This window comes from Pelobates fuscus, chromosome 5, assembly GCF_036172605.1.
Source record: "Pelobates fuscus isolate aPelFus1 chromosome 5, aPelFus1.pri, whole genome shotgun sequence".
In the NCBI taxonomy this organism is placed as follows: Eukaryota; Metazoa; Chordata; class Amphibia; order Anura; family Pelobatidae; genus Pelobates; species Pelobates fuscus.
Genome location: NC_086321.1, coordinates 282,050,357 through 282,075,096, shown reverse-complemented (window position 1 = coordinate 282,075,096; position 24,740 = coordinate 282,050,357). Strand labels below are relative to the sequence as shown.

Below are 24,740 nucleotides of genomic sequence, written 5' to 3'. Positions count from 1 at the left end.
CGTGTACACGCTGTACCAGATTAGGATCCAAACTGCCACGTGGTGGCCATGCAGCCACCAGAGTAGGCCATTCCCTACTACATAAAGTAGTCAGGCGTGTTGGAGACATCTTTACCCCAAAATCATACACATTGTATCCCTTTTTAAAGTTTTTCAAAATACATCCTAAGGGATCCATAACCGTTGAATCTGACGCACCCATACTTAACAATGAAGCGTCGTCTCCAACAGAAACCAAACAAACACACTTCCAACGGTCACACCCGTTCCCTTGGCAACAGCACCACGTGGTACAGTTACTAGGCGAAACGCATACAACAAAACACTCAGGGAATTCCCGTACACACACAGCTGTTACACCAGTCACTAAATAACTATTACTGTGCCTTTTGGCGAAACTATACAGTCACCCACGCTATAATTCCCTATATCTGAATTACCCGTCTATAACACACCCCAGTAACATAGTCTTTACAAACAGTAGTTATAGTACGGTTAGCATTGGTTAAAGTACAATTTAAAGTCACAGTTCAATTAGTAGTGGTTATGGTGTTAAACATACAACATAGACGACAGTTATTAGTAGTTATTTACAATATCAGTAGTTATTATACATGGTTATGGTACCGTGCGCTATAATACAGTTACACACTATTCACACTCTCGCTAAACGGCAGAGCTCACGCTATCTAGCAAGATATACACGCTACTACAACAATCTTTAACACATTTACAATTCCCAACTAATCTATTGGCCAGTACCTTGATGGACTACCTAAAACTATTTACATCCGTTTTGGTTAGCCACACTGCCCAAGCACCACATATAGCGAACTAGAGGGCGGAATTTACAACAGAACCCTCTTAGTCTATATACTCTATCAAAAGTCTAGTGGGTTCCAAATTTACACGCCTTCCCACTTAGCCAAGATAGGTTGAGATCTAGCGGACCGAATTTACACAGGCGCCGCTTAGTCTCCCGGTCCCTCCGACCTAGCGAACAAAATATACACCCTAGAATGCTAGTCTAGACAAGACACCGGTGTCCGGCTTGGGCTATTTACACAGAACCCAGCCTGACTCCAAACCAAAATTAAACGGGCTGACTACAGGGCGTTTAATTACGAGCGGTGCGCCTTCGATACACAAATAACCCCTCATGGGCCTACCGCACAATCGGTATCCAATACCCCTAGTGGGTCCACCGTCTAAAACAGTAGTCGTCTTACCTCCTCGTTCCTGAACCTGAGTTCACACTCATCGACGGGGACACTCCAGCACTTACTACGTAGAGGCCGATGATCTCCTAGACAACAGACCAGTGGCGCCGAGACGAAGGGAGGTCCACGCAGAAGTTCAGGGGTGCAGCCGTAGAGAGCGTGGGCAAAGATAGACCGTCTCACGCCTCTGCTTCTCAGCTACCGTTGAACGATGAGCTTCCCGACCAATGCACCAAATGATACCGGAGAAACTGACGGAAGCCGAGCACAGAGAGATGGACACAGGTTTATTCAGGAAGGAAGAGATTCTTTATTCGATTCACCGACCGGGACTCAGAGGGACTAATGTCACCAAAATAAAACAAGATCTGAGCCCCGAACAACAGTGTAGGTCCCTTATATAGGCATATAACTCCACCCATAATAAGCTCCACCCACACATATTCTTACCCAATCAACCGAACAAAGACTAACTTCCTGTTTGACCACATGGCTTGCCCAGCACAATGGAGGAGGGGAATACTATATCCTGTATTCTTGCACATGCTCCGTACACTACTGAGTGTATCTTTGCCACGTGCAACCAACCGACCGATACATCAGTATATGCACGTACACATACCACATGGCAATCTCTGCCTACTAAATTTATTTTTACCGAGATTCCACCACAATACTTCCCCATTCTTTCCCCACAGGGGTCGGGGGCAGATTAGCTCTGTTTACTCAGACTTGGGACTTGCTGTCTTCAGATGCTTGGGTACGGCAGACGGTCAGGGGCTTCCATCTCGACCTGTTTTCTTCCCCATTTCAGGTTCACCAGTCTTCCGAAGCCCGGAAGAGGATCAGGAGGATCTGATCTCTTCTAAGGTGACAGAATTGTAAGCAAAAAATGCGATCCAAGAAGTTCCATACCACTCTCAAGGATTTACGAGCAATCTATTCTTGGTTCCCAAGAAAGGCGGAGACGTCCGACCGGTTAGCAACTTACGGACCCTGAATACGTTCATCAGGTACCAGCATTTCAAAATGGAGGGCATCCATTGTCTAAGAGATCTCATTCGGCCCTCGGATTGGATGGCCAAACTGGACTTGAAGGATGCCTACTTGACGGTACCCGTCGCAGTGGCGCACAGGGACCTGCTCCATTATACATGGCATGGAAGGAGATGGAGGTTCACCTGTCTTCCATTCAGACTGTATTGTGCTCCATGGTGCTTCACCAAATTGATGAAACCAGTGGTGGATCCCTACGAGAGCGAGGGGGTATGCCTGATAATTTATCTGGACGAAATCCTCATCATGTCTGTTTACCATAGAGTTCTCCGCTGGTATTAGAACAGTGAAGCAGGAACAAGAAGTTAACCCAGGATAAACCGCATCAATGATAATAAAATAATCCAGTAATATCCCATCACGATTCCCAATAACTGGACGACACACAGTATCAGGAGCAGAACTGAAGATTTATGCCATATACTCAGCTTTTTAGCATTTCTCCCATGCAAGGGAGACACCCACAGTAATTGGTACAGTAACCAATCATTTACACGTTACCTCCCACACATCTCCTCCCCTCAGCTTAACAGATAATTCAATTATACAGTACATGGTTTTCCCCTGTTTTTGGATGTACCCCAAATATACCAGATATCCTCTGATAGCCCTGATCTGGGTGAACAACATATTCAAAAATCACCCAGATCGGACCAGGGGTTCGGGAGTTAGGTGCAAGTGTTAGTTTGACCGACCGCACACGAGGCAGTAGCCGAAATCCGTTCCATACATTTTGGCCTGGCGGTCAGTCTTTGTTTGTGGGGTGAAAGATACAAAAATCCTTGCCATCCATAGCCGTACTGACGTTCGTATGAATCCCTTTATTCGTGGGATTCATTGAACCGAACGGCGGGCTGTTCGTGTGTTTGGTTCGGTAATTATGGAACTCTGGAGGTCTTAGCGGTGTTCGCATAGTCGAGTGTCCGATTTTGGTTCCAGACACTCGACGACCAAACACCGCTAGGCATTCGTATGGCAAGATGGCCACCACCACGTGTTCGTATGCTGAACAGCGGCCATCCAGGGAACACACACAGAGCATTCGTCTAATTGCTAATTAGACTGCGGTTAGCACCGATCGGGTAGGTAAACTAGGGGCACACTTCTCTCTGGGGTGGTCTGATTGTTCGGTAGTTTGTTCGTATGACGAACGGAGTGGTTTTACCCAACAATCAGTTGAATGCTTCATACAATACATGTATATAGAAAACAAATGAAATGAAAATGACCTTATAACACAAATATTTAAAGACAGCCCAACACAATCCGCTACAATGTCGCACTCACCAGAACGTCTCCATACACACCTGCGATGGACAATACGGCTTTTACAAGACCTGGGTTTTCTCATCAACTGGGAAAAATCTATTCTACACCCAACTCAGACAACAGAGTTTCTGGGATTCTACGTGAATTCTGTTGCCTAGTTCCTCTATCTGCCAGACACCAAGCTCAAAACCATGAGGAAAGAGATCAAACATACCCTTCGAGCTCGGACTCTGTTGGTACCACAACTAGCGAGGATGATAGGGCTACTTGCCTCCAGAGGATCAAAGGTTCTTCCCTGAAGCTAGACCACTCTTACGAGTTGCATCTCACTCTAGATTCTGAAGCTCGGGAGGAATTGGAATGGTGGCTTGCCCACATGGATGCATGGAACGGCCGGGCAATCTTCGGGACTACACCAGACATGGTTATCGGGTAGGATGACCGCTTACACTGCTGGGGTGCGCGCTGCGGCAATATCTCTACCGGAGGCAGATGGTCAATGAAGGAATCGTCACTGCACATCAATGGACTCCAGCTGCTAGGAGGGTCCTTTGCCATCTGCAGCCTAGCGCCCAACCAGGCGAAATGCTGCATACTGCTCAAGATGGATAACTTATCGGTTGTAAGCTATATCAATTACCTAGGTTCAACTCAATATCAACTCAGCCATGGTTCCCGCGCCTTTTGGAGAGGTCTCTGGATTTCCCGCGCCTTATCCCGACGATGCCTTGGCTCCTGACAGACCCAGATGGGAAGGTGCACAAGCTTGTGGATCAGGGTCATCTACGACTGGTGGCTTGGTTAGTTTCTTGAGTACCTGGATTATCCCTGGAGTTCCACAATCTACTCTCCGACTCATAACCCTTTACAGGAAGTGCTAGGAAGCCTATGCAAGTAATTAAGCTCATATACAGAAGAAAACTGAGCATTGAGCCTGCAGGCGCATAATCTATACACCAAAACTGCTTAATTGAGGTAAAGTTGTTTTGGTGACTATAGTGTCCCTTTAAACCAGGCTATCTGCTTCATCAGGGAGCAAATACATTACAGCATTACTAAGGCGTTAAAAGGTCAATTTTATGGTATTCCTTTTTTATTGAAGATATAGGGCTGTGAGACAGCAGTTAAAATACTTTTAGTGAAACTGTTATTGATTCAATGCTTTCCTATGGGAAAGTTTGAATGCTCGCATTAGGAGGAGTATTGGATTGTACCCACTGGGGGATCAGGGCCTCCTCCGTGTTGTTAACTTAGTACGGGAGCAGAGGTCAGCAACACCGAGGGAGCCTATGCGCTACAATAAGGTAAGTAAATCTTTATTTATTTTGTGACAGAGGCGACGATCCCTATTTAGAGCCAAGGAGAGGAACACCGTAACGTTATGAATACAAATTTGTATTCCTAACGCTATAGCGTTTCTTTAATTAAAGTATATTGTAAGCAGTGACAGGTCTGGGAGAAGAGTAAACCTATCTTTATAATTATTACAACTGATAATTTTGTTCAAGGAATTTATTTAACAGAAACAAATATTTACCAATGTGCCTGTGTGTTCTGAAACTGCGCCAAGGTTGATATGGTGTAGTAAATGAGTCTGAATACGTCTCCAAGATTATAATTTCAGATTTGGCAGGTGGTTGTAAATGGCTATATTATTGTAATGGTACTCATCTGTCAGATACAGTAATGATATATTAACCTCTTAAGGACTGAGCCAAATGTACACGTTGTGATCAAAACAAAACGTAAACAAAAACTTAAATTTGCGCTATACGTCTGTTCAGACGTAATTCGCCTCTTTTATATTATGTGCACCCACACTTATTTTATATAATTTTATTCAGGGGAAACAGGGTTTTCATTTCACATCAAATATTTAGGTATGAAGCATAATTTAATATGAATAAAATATAAAAAAATGGGAGAAAATAAGAATTTTTTTAAATTTGTTTAGTTCTACGTGACATTTTAACTGAGAATGTCATAATATTGTTTGCTTTTACTGCAATAAAATACACATATTTGTATTCAACTATGTCTCACGTGTAAAACAGTACCCCCTATGTACAGGTTTTATGGTGTTTTGGGAAGTTAATGGGTCAAATATAGCATGTTACATTTTTCAGTTTTTTCACATTGAAATTCGCCAGATTGGTTACGTAGCCTTTGTGACCGTATGGTAGCACAGGAATGAAAATTACCCCCGTGATGGCATACCATTTGCAAAAGTAGACAACCCAAGGTATTGAAAATGGGGTATGTCCAGTCTTTTTGTAGTAGCCACTTGGTCACAAACAATTAGCGTTAATATCTGTTTGTGTGTGAAAAATGCAAAAAACTAATTTGAACGCCAATTTTGGCCAGTGTTTGTGACTAAGTGGCTACTAAAAAAGACTGGACATACCCCATTTGCAATACCTTGGGTTGTCTACTATTGCAAATGGTATGCCATCATGGGGGTAATTCTCCTTCTTGGGCTACCATACGGTCTCAACAGCAACATAACCAACCTGGTGAATTGCAATGTGAAAAAACACATGGCCCAGGGGGGCGGAAAGGAAGGAGGTGGACTCCTTGGACTGCCAGGTGAGTCCCCACACTGCGATCGCTGGCGTGGGATCGTCGCCGAATGGGTAAGTACATAGGACGGCTTGGGCGTTCTATGCCGCCCGCCGGCATTTAAAGCCGGGTCCCCAAGGACGGCAAAGAACGCCCACCATCCTTAAGAGGTTAAGGGACACTATAGTCACCAAAACAACTTAAACGTAATGAAGCAGTTTTTGTGTATAGATCATGCCTCTGAAGTTCGCTGCTGAATTCAGTGCCATTTAGGAGTTAAATCACTTTTGTTTCTGTTTATGCAGCCCTAGCCACACCTCCCCTGGTTGTGACTCACACAGCCTGTATGAAAACATTTTTTTTTCATTTTTAATCAGATATATCTTGCTTTTTAAATCTTTATCTCCTGCTCTGTAAATTGACTTTTAATTACATACAGGGGGCTCCTGCAAGATCTAGCAAGCTATTACCAGAGCAGAAGATAAGAAATTCCAAATTAAACTGAATTTGCAATAAAGGAAGTATACACATTAGATGACTATTTACAGGAAGTGTTTAGGAATGCTGTGTACGTCACATTCAGGGAGGTGTTACTAGGACTACATAAACAAAGTGATCAAACTTCTAAATGGCAGATGATTGAGCAGTGAGACTGCTTTTACTGCAATAACAGCTAAAGTTGTTTTGGTGACCATTATCCCTTTAATTAAACGTCTGTACTGTAGCTTGTAGAACAGGACATGACTATGGTGAACAAGGCTGATTGCAGCAATTAGTTGCTGCACATAGCTTGGGGACATTTGAAGGTTAAATAGAGTCCTGATAACAATCGGACTGTTATGGCAGATTATGTTTTGATATTATATAGTTTAAAAGTTATTTTTACATAAAGGTTTAATTACTTCTATTGTTTTAGTTTATTTGTAAATAGTTATTTGCCACTTAATCCTTTTCAATAAAAGCTTTGCTCCTTGTCATTTTGAGTTTTTATAAGGTTTTTTTTTGTGTGTAAAGATTTTAATCACTATAAAATGGACATTACTATTCACATGACTTAATTCGCTTATTTAATATATTGACTTTTTGCCCTCTTTTCTTTTACTTGCCAGGCATTCCCTTTGAGAGTTCTACCTAAAAAGCAGCCCACAATCTTGGTGGTGTGTGGACCAGACCAGAATGGGGCTATTGGCTTGGTGTGTGCCAGACACCTACGTACTTATGTAAGTGACCTTTTTGTACTGACTAATAAGCTGAATTATACATGTACCAAGTAATATTGATTGCATCATCAAAATGTCATGGAAGTAAATGCACATTGACTACCACCTGAGAAAGCTGTTTCACATGCAAGCTTTAGTACAACCTCAATTATTTACATAGCGTATCAGGGCCGAATTGGGAATAAAAGGCTGCCCTCTGTCGCGTCAATGTTTCATAAAACGACATGGCAGCATAGTAACTCACTGTAGCAAACTTTTTTTTTTTTTTTTTAAATTCTTTATTTTAGTTGTGCATAGATTAAGCAGGTATGCTTACATTGCCACAACAGCTGGTGCAGGCTTTTTAATAGACAGAGAAGCACTCATATGGCATACAATATGGTAGCATTTTTATGAATTAATACACAATTAAAGAAACAAGCTATGCCTAAAGTGGCAATAATGAGTAATACTGCAGCAGAGCAGTAGCAATATTAGACACTATGGGACTAAAGCTGAGAGATTGAGCGTGAGTGTGGACAAGAGATAATAGACATTGTGTGTGCTCGAGATGCAAATTACAGCTATGAGTGTATCCAGACGTGTGCTAAGTAGGCTATAACAAGAGAAAACCTCTGCAATATGAATTATTTTAACATTGATACACATAGCTCTATATAGTGTGAATCAAATACCACTGGGTAAGAGAATTAACGGTAAAGTATAGATAGCCTGCATCACAATATCTGGCAAGTTGCAGTTTGTTAATTGCTAGTTCAGTCTATGCCCGACAGGAAGAGTGTTCACAGGTGGCTTACTTAACTACACCCCACCAGCCCTGGGCCGAAAAACAGTACAGCTTAGCCACCTCACACATCTCTCATCAAGTCGCATACATGGCTTGATTCCGGAGTCTGCAGCCAGACGTCTTCATGTCACGATGGGTAAATGCCATCTCCAGGTGGGAGCGGAGTATATGGAAACTTCTCATGCTGGTCCATGGCCCAAGCAGGTAGTTGCTCACAGGATGACCAGACTGTCAGCGGTGATGCTGTTATGAGGCACGAGCGTACGTGTTCCCACCATCGGCACTGTGTTAGGGTCTTGCCCAACATATCTCGCTGCGGGTATGCGTGGAACGATGTTGCTGTGACAGAACCCTATGTTCTGTGGTGGGTTTGGACAGGTGAGGTAAGGGTATGAGAGTGGTCGGCTATGCAAATCCAGAAATCTCTGCACACCTTGTCGAATCTGGCCTCGAAGTGATGCACCCAGTCCAGGCTCTCCACGCGGTTTTAGGCACAGCAGATTCCAGGCAATTTAGGTAGTTCGTGTGGTCAGTGGGGGACCAGGATAACCCCCACCGGTCCAAAGGGGTGGTGGTGGTGGGGGGGAGTTTAAACGTGGTTTCTGTGAATGCACTGCAGAATGTGTGGTCCCAAGTGGGAGTTCTTTTTCGCAATCTCGGCAGGACTAGAGGGAGAATAAAATGTCAAAAACATGTATTTCAGGAAGCTCTGTGTCCCTGTTGGTAGATGTGTCTGTTGCTGGTTGTGGAGCCTTCTACCGCTATTTTTGTACGGCCTTGGTTGCTATAAAGTTTATGATTGCAGGATCTCACAGAAAACACGTCTGGTAGCCCAATTTGGTCTTCCTGATAAACCACCTCACCCGTTCACACCAACCAGAATCTTTCTTACTCTTTACTCTTATATTCCTTATCTTGCCTCCTCCATTCTCACTTATGTCACCTATATTTGGAGATACTCCACCATTATTGTTGTGGTGTGCTGAAACCAACGTATGGGTAGGCCTGTAAATAAGAGGGCCCACCAAGGAGAAGAGTGTAATACATGCATTAAATAAGTGGTGAGGTTGGTGGGATGACCTGAAATGGAACAGCCCAGGTAAGAAGGGGGAAAGGGTTTTTATAGAACAAACTCCTCCCACAGATACAGGCTTTTTGCCTTAAAACTTGTGGTCGGAAACATCATAGTAGAATGTATCAATTGACAGTGGTGAAACGTACGAGTAGGCCTGTAAATAAAAGAGGGCAAAAGATAAGGATAAAATATTGTATACAGTGAAAGAAAAAAGTATTTGAACCCCTGCTGATTTTGAATATTTGTTCACTGACAAAGAAATGATCAGTCTATAATTTTAATGGTAGGTGTATTTTAACAGTGAGAGACAGAATAAGAAAAAAAAAAAAATCCAGAAAAACACAGAAAAGTTATAAATTGATTTGCATGTCAATGAGTGAAATAAGTATTTGATCCCCTATCAATCAGCAAGATTTCGGGCTCCCAGGTGTCATTTATACAGGTAACAAGCTGAGGTTAGGAGAACTCACTTAAAGGGAGTGCTCCTAATCTCAGCTGGTTACCTGTATAAAAGACACCTATCCACAGAAGCAATCAATCAGATTCCAAACTCTCCACCATGGCCAAGACCAAATAGCTGTCCAAGGATGTCAGGGACAATATTGTAGACCTACACAAGGCTGGAATGGTCTACAAGACCATCGCCAAGCAGCTTGGTGAGAAGGTGACAACAGCTGGTGTGATTATTCGCAAGTAGAAGAAACACAAAATAACTGTCTGTCTTCCTCAGTCTGGTGCTCCATGCAAGATCTCACCTCGTGGAGTTTCAATGATCATGAAAATGGTGAGGAATCAGCCCAGAACTACATGGGAGGATCTTGTTAATGATCTCAAGGCAGCTTGGACTATAGTTCCTGGAGTGTTTTGTATTGGAAGGTTGTGTGAGATTAATCTTAAATCTATATTTTACAGAATAAGATGGGCTGGTGTGCTTTTTAACTACTTTTAATATCCGATAAATCTAATTTTAGGCTGTGTTTTGATAAGGGCTTAAGGTGCGCCAATCCCGCCATTGTTTGCTGTGAAGGTCTGTTGTTCCTAGAATCCGAGATGTAATTGATTCATACATCTGTATAGAGTCCACTCTCTGAAGTATTTCTTCTACTGAAGGAGCAAATATGCTTTCCCAGTGATGAGTGTGGCGAAACCAACCTCGCCACTGGGCCCTGGAGAAGCCTGTTTGCCCGCCTCTTGCCTTTGGACTATGGACCAGACTTTATGTGAATGTGTTAACCCAGATAGCTATGCCATGGAGCCCATTCGTGTAGTTAAAGACTTCGGCCCCATGGCAAGTGAACTGTGTGAGTAGGATCTGCGCGCTATTCGGTAGTTTTGTGCGCTCAGATCCCAGCTATCTGGGGATAGGTGAAATGTCTGTGTGTTATGTGTAAAAGGTGAATGTATGTATTTTAAAGTGTTTTACTGTCTTTGTGTCCCCATGTGCTCAATGGAGTCTGTCTCTGTGCTGGGCGGTAATTGGATTACTTCTCCTGGAGAGAAGGCTCTGTAAAACTGGTCTTAGCTGGAAAGCTAGGGGTTTTAAAAGATACTTTACTAACTTTTGAACCCCTGGTCTGATCCATGCCATTTTTTAATATGTTGTTCCCCTGAATTGATTGATTGTGGATATGTAATTTTATGTGAATGTAATGTATGGTTTTGAAGTTATAAATATTGTGTAAAAAGTATATTTTAAACTGTATGAATAATGGGATTATGTGTCACACTAAGGGGAGGGGATGTGTGGGTTGCACCCGTGATACTATTGGTTATTTTATGCCTCCCCCTGGGTGTGGCCTGTATGTGTACTCTTGTAATAAAAGCCAGGCTGGATGTGCCAGTCCAGAGTTCCTGCTTAACCCTCAAAGTGAAGTGTCGTCTCATTATTGGGGGAGTATTTATTGTATGCTGTTCCAGTTTGACTGCTAGGAGTGTAAACCTATTCGTATGGTTTCCTATTCAACTGTCTACAGCATTCATATGCTTGAGAGGATTTTTACGCTTCTCTGATTCGGTGATTGTGGTGTCGGCTAGAGTGCTTGGAGGCCTCAGGAAGCGCTAGGAGCATCCATTAACGGAGGTACCCAGTCGGGGTGCCAGGCGATCCGTTACAATGAGCAATGCTTAATTTTGCTGCTATCAATATATTAATTATCAGCGTTCTATTAGGAAGAGAGTGAAACTCAGGAAATATATGTAATAAGTAATATTCAGGTAGCCTATGAGTGGTTGTTGAAAGTAATTTTGTCTACAATATCAGCGATATGACTCCAAAATTGAGTTAGTATTGAGAATTTCAAAAACACATGCAAAATTGTCCCCAGGGCCGATTGACATCTCCAGCAGATTTGATCGGCCTCTTTTTACATTTGGGAAATCCATTGAGGAACCATGTTCCAGCACATTAACAATTTAGTATGTGCTTCCCAAAGAGATAAGCTATGAGAGGAGGCTTTAGTAAAGCATATAGCTGATAACCATTGCTGTAAAGTAAATGCTTTATTCAAATCTTTTCCCCATTTTTGCATATAAGGGATTTTAAACTGCTCTTGAGGTTTACATAAGCTTGCATAGCATTTTGCTAAAGACTTACCGGTACCTTTGGTTATTCCAAGCATACAAGATCTGCCCATGGCAGAAACATGTGTAAAATTTGAGAGCCGTATATGTTTTGTTGTTAGAATGCTCTTTATGCGGATGTAAATTAAGATATCTTTTTGGTCTAGGCGAAATTTTGCCTGTAAAACTGGGAATTGTTTTAGTCCCTTGTGATCATAAGGAACATACATTTTTGCAATACCTTGGGAAGGCCATGGAGTCAGGGGTAGATCAGGGCCTGAAGGGGTGCTATCATCAATAGGGAATTTAAATCAATCAGCATATTACTCCAAGCTTTCCATGTTGATATCAGACCTTTGCTAGATTGCATGGTTGTGTTAGTCCACAGTAATGCAGAGAGAGACAAAGGGGATATACATGCGTTTTCTAGAGAGAGCCATATGGGTGTTATTTGTTTAAAAAGAATATCGGTGCCTTATGCTAAAAGGGAAGCTCTGTAATAATTACGAATACAGGGGATACCTAATCCTCCTGCCAATGTAGGGAGCCACGACATCTGCTTTGCAACTCGTGGGGGCTTTTTTTCCCAGATATGGGCATAAAGCATTCTCTGTAAGCGGTTTAACAGATGGTTCGGTAATGAAATAGAAATGGTCCTAAATAGGTATAAAATATGTGGCATAGCCATCACTTTAATGGTGTCAATCCTCCCCAGCCACGACACCTGCAGATCTCTCCAATTTTCCAATTGTTTAGATACCTTATGAATCATGGGTTCATGATTTTTCCGAATAAGATGTTGGGGATGTTTAGCAAGGTTGATCCCTAAGTATGTTAGTGATTTATGACGCCAATCAAAATTATAAGTGGTTTCTAATATGCTTACTATCTGCTTAGGGAGATTGATTGTAAGGACTTGTGTTTTTATAAAAAAGTTCAAACTACGTAATAAACCTGGGATAGATTCTATTGGTTAGTTAAAAATAGCAAAACATCCTCAGCGAAAAGTGCAAGTTTATTTTCCCCTGTGGGGGTGGACAGCCCATGAATTGAAGTGCTGGCTTTACATTATTAGAGGCTCTAAACATAGTATAAAAATAATAGGTTATAGGGGGCAGCCTTGGTGTGTGCCATTAGAGATCGGGAATGCAGAGGATAGGAAGCCAGTGTTGAACACTTTAGCGGTTGGACGGGAGTATAGCACCATTATGCTCTTGACAAATGCCTCTGAAAATCCCATTTAAAAAAGGGTAGCCTCCATAAAATGCCTCTTTGAGAACTGCGGTGTGCCCAGTCTATTAAATCTATAAAAAAAACTTGTGTTGTGTCCCCCACTTGTCTCTTTGGCACAAATCCTGCTTGCTCATCTGAAATAAGGGACAGAAGTAGCGGTTTAATGCGTGAAGCCAACAGTTTTGCGTACAATTTAAGGTCAGCATTGTCAAGATTATTAGTTGATCCAGCACACAGAACTGTATCACACCTAGGACTAAAGGTAACATCTTACCGGGCCTTAGAATGGCCAGACTTAATATACCGGAGAATAGTAAGAATACTTGCCGAGGTCGGGGACACAGAAAGAGACTCAAGGACACCAGAATACAGGGAAGTCAAAACGAAGCCAAAGTCAATAACCAGAAATAAACTCTCAGGAACACACTCTCGGACAACCACGACAGGGCAATGAGGAAAAAGAAAAAGGAGTTTAAATAAGCCTCCTTCAGATCCGATTGGCCATAACCGGCCTTTGACCCCAGAACGTGTGTGACGTCCTTTGTGTGACGTCATACGCACGCTGACATCGTCAATACCGTGGGTGGATGTGGGGCAACTAATGGGAATGGATCCACAGCGGCCGGCATCCTTCACCATGCCGCAGGAGTCAGACACACGGCACAGGGCTGCTGAGTAGCACCTCCGTTAATGCTAGAAAGGCATTTGCCATTATGGATACCACAAGGTGAGGATGAACATGTGAAAAGCATTCAGCAAGGATATTGGATGCAAATATGCACATAAAGATAGAGGTTTATTAGGTTTTGGAAGGGTCACGACGTGAGCTTCTAGCATTTCCTGAGGGATTTTGCCAGAGGACCGTATGTAATTAAAAACATTGGTTATATGCAGGGTTAACTTTTTTTCTAATTTTATATAATAGTAATTAGGCCGTCTGGACCTGGAGCTTTATGTTTGGGCATTGTTCTTCTTCAGTAAATGGTGTGTGTCAAGTTCGAAGGCTTGTTGATTAGTAAGGGACGGAAGTTGTATTTTCCCTAAAAAGTCCTCAATAGCCCCTCTTGTATTAATATGAGTGATTGAATCGTCCTTTAAATTATATAATCCTTTATAATATAGTGCCAATTCTTCGACAATATGTTGGGTATTGTAACGTTTTTTCCCTGACTTAGATATACCGGTAATGTAAGGAATTTTAGTTTGCAGATAATTGAATTTACATTTTTTAGCTAGCGGTTTGCCTGCTCTATTACCAGACGTATAATATATTTGCTTGAGAGATCTCATTAGTTTCTCAGTAGTGAATAGTGACAGTGAATGTAATTCGTGATTTATTGCATCTATTTTTTTTTAACCAGAGATTTATTTGGGGCCCTTTTATTTTGAGTCTCAAGAGAGGCTAAATTCTGAAGGAGTCGTGACTTGGCAAGAGAACCTAAATGTATAAGGATTCCGTGTATAACAGCTTTATGGGCCAGCCACACGCCTTCGGTATTTGAGATAGGGACGATATTTTCACGGAAATAGTTGTTAAAGGCAGTTTCTATTTTAATGTGATTTAATGTGATTTTCAGTGGTATCTTCATTTAGCCCCCATATGCCCCTTCCTCTAGCTGGATCTTAAGAGTGATCTTAATAGGAGCATGGTCTGACCATGTACGTAAACCTATGGTAACATCTGTGACATTGGAAATCGTGGATTTGTCCACAAGGCACATATCTATACATGAGTATGATGTATGTACACAGGAAAAATAAGAGTAGAGGAGGAGGAGAGCTCCCCGCCCGGCGCTGGAATAAAGGTACGTTTTAACCCTTTCCTCTCCATCCAGCCCGGCGGGAGGGGATCCCTGAGGGTGGGGGCACCCTCAGGGCACTATAGTGCCAGGAAAACGAGTGTGTTTTCCTGGCACTATAGTGGTCCTTTAATGACTTGGAGAGGATCTGCAAAGAGGAGTGGGACAAAATCCCTTCTGAGATGTGTGCAAACCTGGTGGCCAACTACAAGAAAAGTCTGACCTGTGTGATTGACAACAAGGGTTTTGCCACCAAGTACTAAGTCGAAGGGGTCAAATACTTATTTCACTCACTGACATGCAAATCAATTTATAACTTTTTTTGACATGCGTTTTTCAGGGATTTTTTATTTTTTTTGTTCTGTCTCGCACTGTTAAAATACACCTACCATTAAATGTATAGACTGAAATCAGCAGGGGATCAAATACTTTTTTTTCCCTCACTGTAAATGGTTGCTTTATCATTTTCACTGCACCATTACCATCAAGTAGTACCCAAATTAAATGTGTTCCATGAACTTGCTATAAATGTTTTAGACTGTTATGATCATGTCCGATACAAAACACATCATATAATATTAATAACGTACCAGCATATTTCTAAGTTTCTAAGAGAACAGACATCTCATTGATTATCTTTAAAATAGACCGTGTGGTAATTACAGTACACTTCCAAGTAAAATTTTGGATTAACCCATCTAGTTTTGCATCAAATTTATTTTGACTTATTTGCTACCTTGGTATGAACTTTTCTTTTTTCTCAACAAGTTCAGAATAGGTATTAGTGTAGCACAGAGAGCTCCATAGGGCAAAACATTTAGAATACAACAATTAAATACAGAGCTCAGAAGCAACAACACAGAAGTGTGTGGTGTCTATCGGCATATCACAGAGCTCCAGAGCAAAAACTTCACAAGAATGTACAGTGAGTATATGTGTATCACAGAGCTCCACAACCAGAGGTGTAACTAGAAACCAGCGGGCCCGGTGCAAAAATTGCACTAGGTTCCCCCCCTCCATGTGTCTAATTCTCTCACCGCCAGCCCCTCCATGTGTCTCATTCCCCCCCCAAAGCCCCTCCATGTGTCTCATTCCCCCCCAAAGCCCCTCCATGTGTCTCATTCCCCCCAGTCCCTCCATGTGTCTCATTTCCCCCCAGCCCCTCCATGTGTCATACTTCCCTCCTAAGGGCCCTCCTTGTGTCGCATTTCCCCCCCCAAATCCCCTCCATGTGTCCCCACAAAGCATTTACCCCACAAAGCACATCTAAATGTCTCATTTCCTTCCCACCAAAGCCTCTGCATGTGTCACATTCCCTTCCACCCAGCCTCTGCATGTGTCCCATTCCCTTCTCACCCCCAACCCCTACATGTGTCCCATTCCCTCCCCCCCCCCCTTAGCTCCTGTACCTGCTTACTGCATTACCCATTTGACAGGAGTGCTCTCTCAGTGAGAGTCAGTCAGACTGCTCACCCACACTAAACAGTGACAGGAGGAGAGCAGCACACTACTCCCCTCCTAACCAGTAACCCAGCAATTGAAGGGCCCCGCACCGGCAATGAAGGTATGCCAGCAGCCAACAGTCACAGGGGTCGCAGCTACGGCTTGGACCCCCCCTGGAGTGATGAACCCTTATGTCCGTGTGGGTTCAATATTATTTTTGTGCCATGTTAAGTACACACAATTCCATTATTCTTTTTGTTCCCTTTTGGCAGTAATACTTGTAAAATGTTGTTTAGGTAATCCAGCTCTTGATTTTACAGGTAAAATGTTGTTTAGGTAATCCAGCTCTTGAGTTTGCTAATTCCTCGAAATGGTTCTGAGAGTGTAATATTTTGGCTTTAACACATTTCCACTCCATGTAAGTTATTTTTATTTTTCCATGTAGGAAAATGATGGGAGGTTCAAGCTCTCCACCTGGTGAATGTGTCCACAGAGACAGCATTCCTGTGTCTGGAATTATTATTTCATTGTATTTCTTAAACAAAATTGTGTCTGTGACTCACTAAAATTCCAAGCTTTAGTTAAAAAGCAGGGAATTTATACTGATGTATTACTGTCGGACAATAGTGAATAAATCCTAAACATTCAATTGTAAAGAATTGAAAAACAATTTTTGGATTTTTTTCCAAAGCACAATTTAGGCCTAAATAGTACGTTTAGAAAATGTCTCCATTTGGCTATAGTCAAAGCTTGACTATTTTCCTCACCACTGTAGACCAGGTCATATATTTTCTCCAGAAACTTCAAGTAGAGAGAAGGTCAGTTGCCTGTTTTATAGCTACAGGTTACTCTACCCAGTCACAGAAAATAGGCAAGCTCATCTTACACATCTGATAGACTGTGGCACAACTGATGACAGATGGATATGTTCCAGGCACTCAAGTTCAATCCAGTGGGCAGATTTATTGGAGCAAAATCAAAACAACGTTTCAGCCTACAACAGGGCCTTTGTCAAGCTTGATTGAACTTGAGTGCCTGGACCATCATTACTTTTTCACAAATCGCATTGTGAGAATTGGCCAGCCTCAGGCCCGGTTGCATCCTGGGATACAGGAAAGTGATATATTCATATTGGTAATTATATTAGATGGCTGTTCTGTCATAAAGGATGGGTACATGCAGGAGTTTCTAAAATCTCTTACTCACGCTACTTATTCTCTCGTAGAATGCCAAAAGATACTATTAAGAAAATTTCAGTAAAAATAATTTGGGAACCCCTTTTTAAAGCCTGATGCAAGGATTTGTGGCTTAAAAAGGGAATATGCATTGTGTTGTCCCTCCCCCATACTTGGGTCCCGATAGCCAAACATCACTGCCTACCATGGATTTGGAAGCTCCTGTAAGAATCTTCTGATTAATGTCCCTGAGCTAAGTCTAGCCATACATATATCTGCTCATTATTATTATTATTATTATTATTATTATTATTATATTTATAACTCACCTGATGCTCTCAGTCAATGAGCAAGGCCCTGTATGGTTGGACTTGGTTCATCGGAAGTAGATTCTGTCTGCAGTGTCCTTAAAACTAACTCCCTCCCTACCCAGTATAGATCCTCACATAGGCCTACAATTCACCACTTCCCTCCCAAAAGTAGACCTAATTTCTTTGCAATTAAACCCTCCCAAACTAGAATACCCATTTTCCTTGCAATTTACCCTATTCATATCCTGACATATCCTCCCATAGAAATTAATGTAATTAACCCCTTCCAAGTCCCCCATTTGCATGCTTCTGAAAAGATTTCCCCACTCCTTCTGCCCTATACACTTACAGAGAGACACACATAGATAAGGGTACACACTCATACATACACGGCACCCAGTCAGCCCTCAGTCAGTACTTACCTGCACACACTCACATACATACACATATAGACACAGTAACAGAAACACACCCGGATACACAGTCATCCGTTGAGACAAAACACAAGTGGTAGATACTTCAGTCCTTATAGCGTTCCAGTCCACGGTGTGCACTGAGCTATTGTTGTTGGGTGCTGCTAATATGGCTTCCCTGTTTCCCCATGCCATTCCCTACTCCCTGTAAACCCGTAATTAAGTAAGGAGTGGCAGCTCCTACTTTTAGGGAGCTCGTGCCTTTTGCCTTTGGAATGAGAGTTCCTCTCCCGCTCCCTTGTGGTTCAATGACACATGATATCATGTCATTATGACAAGGAGAGGAGTGACCAGAAGCTGAGCTTTGCACATCGGACAGACAGCGGCAAATGGTGTTATCGGCATCCTGCAGGCTCCCAAAGATCAGCAATGTGCAGTGGCACGGCTGTTCAAAACCGGTGGTCTACAGGGTACGCGAAAGGTAGCCTTTTGCCATTAATTAGATTTGACCTGTTGATGACATATGAAAAATGCAAGTACTTGGCCAGGGGCTGGAAATATGGAAATTTCCACCCCTGCTATGTGAAGAGTGCTATGATCCTTTGCTGGTTGCTGACCTCGTGCAATATTTTTCGTGAGCTCCAGAATCATGCATCAGAGTGTTGCTTTGGTAACCCACTGCAACGCTCTGAACTCACCAGATATTCAAGACTTCAGAGCATACTTTCACTAAAGGAACACCGTAATCACTGCAACACCCACCTCATTGTGAGTAGTCAAAAAGTTTTAGAACAATGTGACTTCTTACCTGACGTATGCTGGGCGCAACTCCCCATCTCCACTACAATCTCCACATTAGCATTAGCTTATTGCTCTCGGTCAATGAGCAAAGCCCTGCATTGCAGGGCTTAGCACAGGAGACTTAACAGATGCCCCTGCTGAGGACCCTCCTGTTCTTAGAATACTGTAGATGCAGGTATCAATCCCTCTGTCTGTGCTCCTTCCAGGCAGGTATTGTCAGCTCTGCCCACGCTGCCTCCTAATACTGTCTGTACATAGGCACTTGCAGCTCACAGGCCTAGCTTTTGCCACCATCTTTGCAAAGATGCTTTCGGCTATCAGGCCAGTCCTTTCCTAAAGAGGACCACAGTGAACAGTGTAGCTGGAAAGCAGGTCCTAAAGCTCTGCTACTGGAATCCCTAGAAGATCCAGACAGAACACAAAGTTCCTAAAAGAACTACCACACAGTACTTTGTTTCCACACAGAACTAGACCCTATCATCATTATACTAGATTTATGGAAACACACTAATCATACAGGCAACCATATAGCATAATTAGTGATGTACCGAACTGTTCGCCGGCGAATAGTTCCTGGCGAACATAGCGTGTTTGCGTTCGCCACGGCGGGCGAACACATGAGCGGTTCGATCCGCCCCCTATTCGTCATCATTGACTCAACTTTGACCCTGTGCCTCACGGTCAGCAGACACATTCCAGCAAATTAGCAGCAGACCCTCCCTTCCAGACCCTCCCACCTCCTGTACAGCATCCATTTCAGATTAATTCTGAAGCTGCATTCTTAGATAGAGGAGGGAAAGTGTAGCTGCTGCTCATTTGATAGGGAAATTGATAGCTAGGCTAGGGTATTCAGTGTCCACTACAGTCCTGAAGGACTCATCTGATCTCTGCTGTAAGGACAGCACCCCAAAAAGCCCTTTTTAGGGCTAGAACATCAGTCTGCTTTTTTTTTTTCCCTGTGTAATGTAATTGCAGTTGCCTGCCTGCCAGCTTCTGTGTCAGGCTCACAGTGGATACTGTGCCCACTTGCCCAGTGCCACCACTCATATCTGGTGTCACAATAGCTTAAGCTTGCATTTAAAAACAAAAACATTTTTTTCACTGTAATAGATTGAATAGCAGTTAGTTGTTTGCAAGCATCTGGGTGTCAGGCCTTCAGCGTGTACTCTGCCAACCTCTGCAAGTGCACTTTGCCACTCATATCTGGTGTCACTATAGCGTGCCTTTAAAAAGAAAAAAAGTTTTTCACTGTAAGCTAATAAGAGTTAGTTGTCTGCAAGAGTCTGAGTGTCAGGCCTTCAGCGTGTACTCTGCCAACCTCTGCCAGTGTACTTTGCCACTCATATCTGGTGTCACAATAGCGTGCCTTTAAAAAGAAAAACAGTTTTTCACTGTAAGCTAATAGCAGTCAGTGTCCTTAAAGTGGGTGTCGGGCCTTCAGAGTGTACTCTGCCAACCTCTGCAAGTGCACATTGCCACTCATATCTGGTGTCACTATAGCGTGCGTTTAAAACCCAAAAACTTTTTCCACTGTTATAGATTGAATAGCAGTTAGTTGTCTTCAAGCGGGTGTCAGGCCTACAGCGTGTACTCTGCCAATCTCTGCCAGTGCACATTGCCACTCATATCTGGTCTCACAGTAGCTTGCACGCATAGTACCACTAAACCCCCCAAAAAATGACAGGCAGAGGCAGGCCACCCCGCAGGGGCCATCGTGGTCGTGGTGCTGTGATTCCCTTTTGCCCTAGAATAATGCCCAGTTTTCAGAGGCCACGTACCCTGAACTTGAAAAGTTCTGAGGACAGAAGATTTTACCCACAAAGAGAACATCCAACAGAGACGTAGAAATATATCACCAAATAGAGATCACTCTCCGAATAGATCTCCACTTTACAAAGACCACACTTCTAGAGTCACGACAAAACACCACTCACAAAAGAAAACACACAGGCACTTTTCACCTAAAAGGTATAGAATTGACTCAAACAATGAAAGATACACAAACAAACAAAGATATAACTATGAAATGAAAAAGATTGACACATTCACAAAAGATCATATTGAAAATGATACACAACTAAGAGAGAGAACAAATATACTCACACAGAATAACAGAATGGACACAATTCACCACAAAGAAAGTTTAGACAAAAGAGAGAGATTCTATACACACAAAGACACAGAAGCACCGCTGGTAGTCAGGCCGAAAATCCATAGGACCACACAAGGCCAGAGATCTCCTAGGGAGACAAGAACCAGAACGAATTTACACTCTTGGGAAAGAGAGGGAAGGAGAACTCGCGATATTAGAAACAGCCCTCCAGAAGATATTCTTACACAGAACAGGTACCATACACTTTCCTTTTCCGAACATCTCGACGAGATATCTTTTTTAGAGATTCCGTCGAATCGGGAAAGAAAAACCGAACACATCAGTCCACTAAGGGGCCACAAAAGGAGTTTAGAGGAAGGCGGTCAGGACGAAGAAAACAAAAAAGGAAGAATAGAGCGATGTTAGAGAAAGAAGCATGTGAAATTGAAAATGAAAATGAAAATAAGGGGATATTCAACCTATCAGGAAAACCACTAACAAATATCCAATTAAAAATACTGAATAAAGGACTTAAATATGCCCCAACAAAAACATTTAACCCTTTCTTGGCCTACATAGACGTCAATAAATTCGTACGCAATGCTACCTTAAAGAGATTCTATATGGGTAAAGATAATACTACAAATAATAAAATCCTAGAGAGTGAGGAAAACCATACCTATGTAAACAGTTTCCTCAAAAACAAGTCTAAATTTTACCCATCGTATTGCAAATCTAGTGCGATAGATATGTTTGAAAAAAAGGTAACTAGAAGCATAAGAGAATTAAATGATAAAAATAAAGGTGACAAGTATAATTTTACAAAAAAAGAGAGAGAGGGCCTGAAAGAACTACAGAGAGATGAAACAATAGTTATTAAACCGGCCGACAAAGGGGGGGGGGCTAGTGGTTTTATCAGCAGAAATGTATGAGGAAGAAGCATTTAGGCAACTAAATGACATTAATACATATACAAAACTATCAAAAAACCCTACCCCGGAAGTTAAAACTTTATTAGAAGATTTCCTCAATCGAGGAAAAGAGAAGAATATACTAAGTGTTCATGAATATAACTATTTGAATAAAAAATGTCCAAAGATTCCAGTCATATATTTCTTGCCAAAAATCCACAAAAATGTTGAAAAACCACCTGGCAGACCCATTGTCTCCGGTATAGACTCTGTTCTTTCCAACGTATCTGAGTACATTGACATAATGTTACAGCCATACGTCAAATTGAGTCAATCCTACCTTAAAGATACTATACACCTTCTCGAGAAATTGGAAAGTATAGATTGGAGCGAGGAATATATGCTAATTACTTGTGATGTGCAATCACTCTACACTATCATTGAACACAATAAAGGATGTAGAGCTGTAAGAAAAATATTAGAGAGAAATGATAATATGAAATCAGAGCAAATAGATTTTATAATTGAGGGAATCAATTTAATTCTCAAGAATAACTATTTTTGGTTCAAGGACTCTTTCTACAAACAAAACAACGGTACAGCAATGGGGACCAGGTTCGCACCCAGCTATGCCAACCTCTTCATGACAGAATGGGAAGAAAGAATGGTATGGAATGGACATAGCTGGGTGGGAAACCTGGTTTCCTATTTTCGCTATATTGACGACCTCCTCTTCATATGGAAAGGTCCCCCTTCTACCGCTCATTTATTTTTAGAATTTTTAAACGAGAATGAGGATGGTATCATTTTAAAAGCAGATTTTAGTAAAACTAATGTTACCTTTTTAGACCTTGATATCTATATTAAAGACAATAGCATCCACACAAAAACCCATTTTAAAGAAGTACACGTTAATAATTTTATCAAAACAGATAGTTGTCACTATAAAAGCTGGCTCCAGAGTGTCCCCAAAAGCCAATTACTTAGACTCAAAAGGAACTGTTCAGAGTATAATATCTTTGAGACTCAAGCTAATGAGATGAAAGAGAAATTTATTGAAAAAGGGTATAATAAAGGAGTAATAGAAGATACCATAAAAGAAATATCAAGTGTGGACAGAAATTCTTTAATCAAAAAGAAAGACCAAAGTAAAAAAGATGAAAAAGAATTCATGTTACCGATAGTCTTAGACTACAATAATAAAAATAGACAATTAAAGAAAATAATAAAAAAGAATTGGCATCTACTAAAAGAAGATAGAATATTAGGGAAAATTATTCCAGAACAACCAAGAATAGTATTCAGAGGGGCCCCTAATCTAAAAATGCAACTCACAAAGAATTACACCAAAAGAGAAAACTCCAATGCTCTGAATAGTTTTTTGAGTAATAAGAAAGGATTTTTTAGATGTAATTGCTGCGTAGCCTGTAAAAAAACCCAAAAAATTAATAGACACACTATGGATTTTAAATCAAATAAAACTAACAAAAAGTATGAGATCAAAGACACTATTACATGTATGAGCAAGAATGTCATCTATTTATTAGAGTGCCCATGTGGTCTACAATACGTAGGAAGGACTATAAGACCTCTAAAAACGAGAATTGGGGAACACTGTAGGAATATAGAAAAGGGCTTCAAAAATCATCTTGTATCCTCTCATTTTGCACTCCACAATAATGACCCACGCCTACTTAAATTTATTGGCATCACAAAAGTATCCCAACATTGGAGAGGTGGTGATATGGTTAATAAATTGGGTAAAAAAGAGATGGAATGGGTGTACTTTTTAGATACACTACAACCTAATGGACTCAACGCTGAATTTGATCTTTTTAATTTTTTATAATTTTTTATAATTTTTTACATATATATTTTTATATACATTCCTCTTTTATATTTATATTTATATGTTTTTATTTTTATCTCAACTTTTAATGATACCATACACCTCTCATGTTGCCACTATATACAATTTCTCTTGCACATATAATTCCTAAATGTAATTGGTGTTTTTCCACTGTTCACAGTTCTTAATAAATACCTCTATGGCCATATATACTGGCCCTTTAAGAATCTGCTATGTATGTATGATATCCTGATTACTATATGTTTAAGTGTATACCCCTATGGCCTCATACATTGGCCCTCTAATAATCTGCTATATATCTATATAATCCAGATCACTATATGTATAAGCGTATATCTCTGTGACAATATTCACTGGCCCTTTAAAAATCTGTTCATTCAGAATTCCCTGACTACTATATGATCAACTTATATACCTCACTATATATGCAGTCATGTAAACAATTAAGATTTAACAACCTTAATATATATGTAATTGCTTTTTTTCTCATTTATTTGAGGATGCTGTTAAGGGTAGTGTTTAAAACTACTCCCCCCACAATGCACCGCTAGTCGCGTGACGTCATTTCCGGGCGACGCACGCGACTACCGGCATTAGCAACAACATTAGGACTACACGTCCCATCAGCCCCTGCAGATTGCGTTACGTCACTTCCGGTTGGCGCATGCGACCGGCCGGAAACAGGAAGAGTGCACACATTGGGATTACAAGACAGATGCCCTATATAAGGACGGAACTGCCATTCCCCACCATCTACACTTCTGAAGAAGCCCCTATTCGGGCGAAACGCGTAAAGTGGATCAAGAAGTCTGGACTTTGAATTTTGGACAATATACTTTTATTGAAGATTTTATATACAAAGGTTTTTTATTTTATTTTATAATAAAGTTGCAGTTTGTTTCCAGCTTTCTGATCTACCTCTCATTCCTGTGCACTTTGGATCCTGC

The 24,740-nt window shown here is 41.5% G+C and overlaps 1 protein-coding gene across 1 annotated transcript in view; it reads left to right on the top strand.

The window, feature by feature from the left end:
- YJEFN3 (YjeF N-terminal domain containing 3) overlaps positions 1–24,740 on the top strand; it is a 138,117-nt gene that overhangs the window by 74,901 nt on the left and 38,476 nt on the right. Inside the window, exon 3 of the mRNA XM_063455365.1 lies at positions 7,214–7,324. Within this exon, the coding sequence (XP_063311435.1) occupies positions 7,214–7,324 (111 nt within the window). The remainder of the gene's footprint in view (positions 1–7,213; positions 7,325–24,740) is intronic.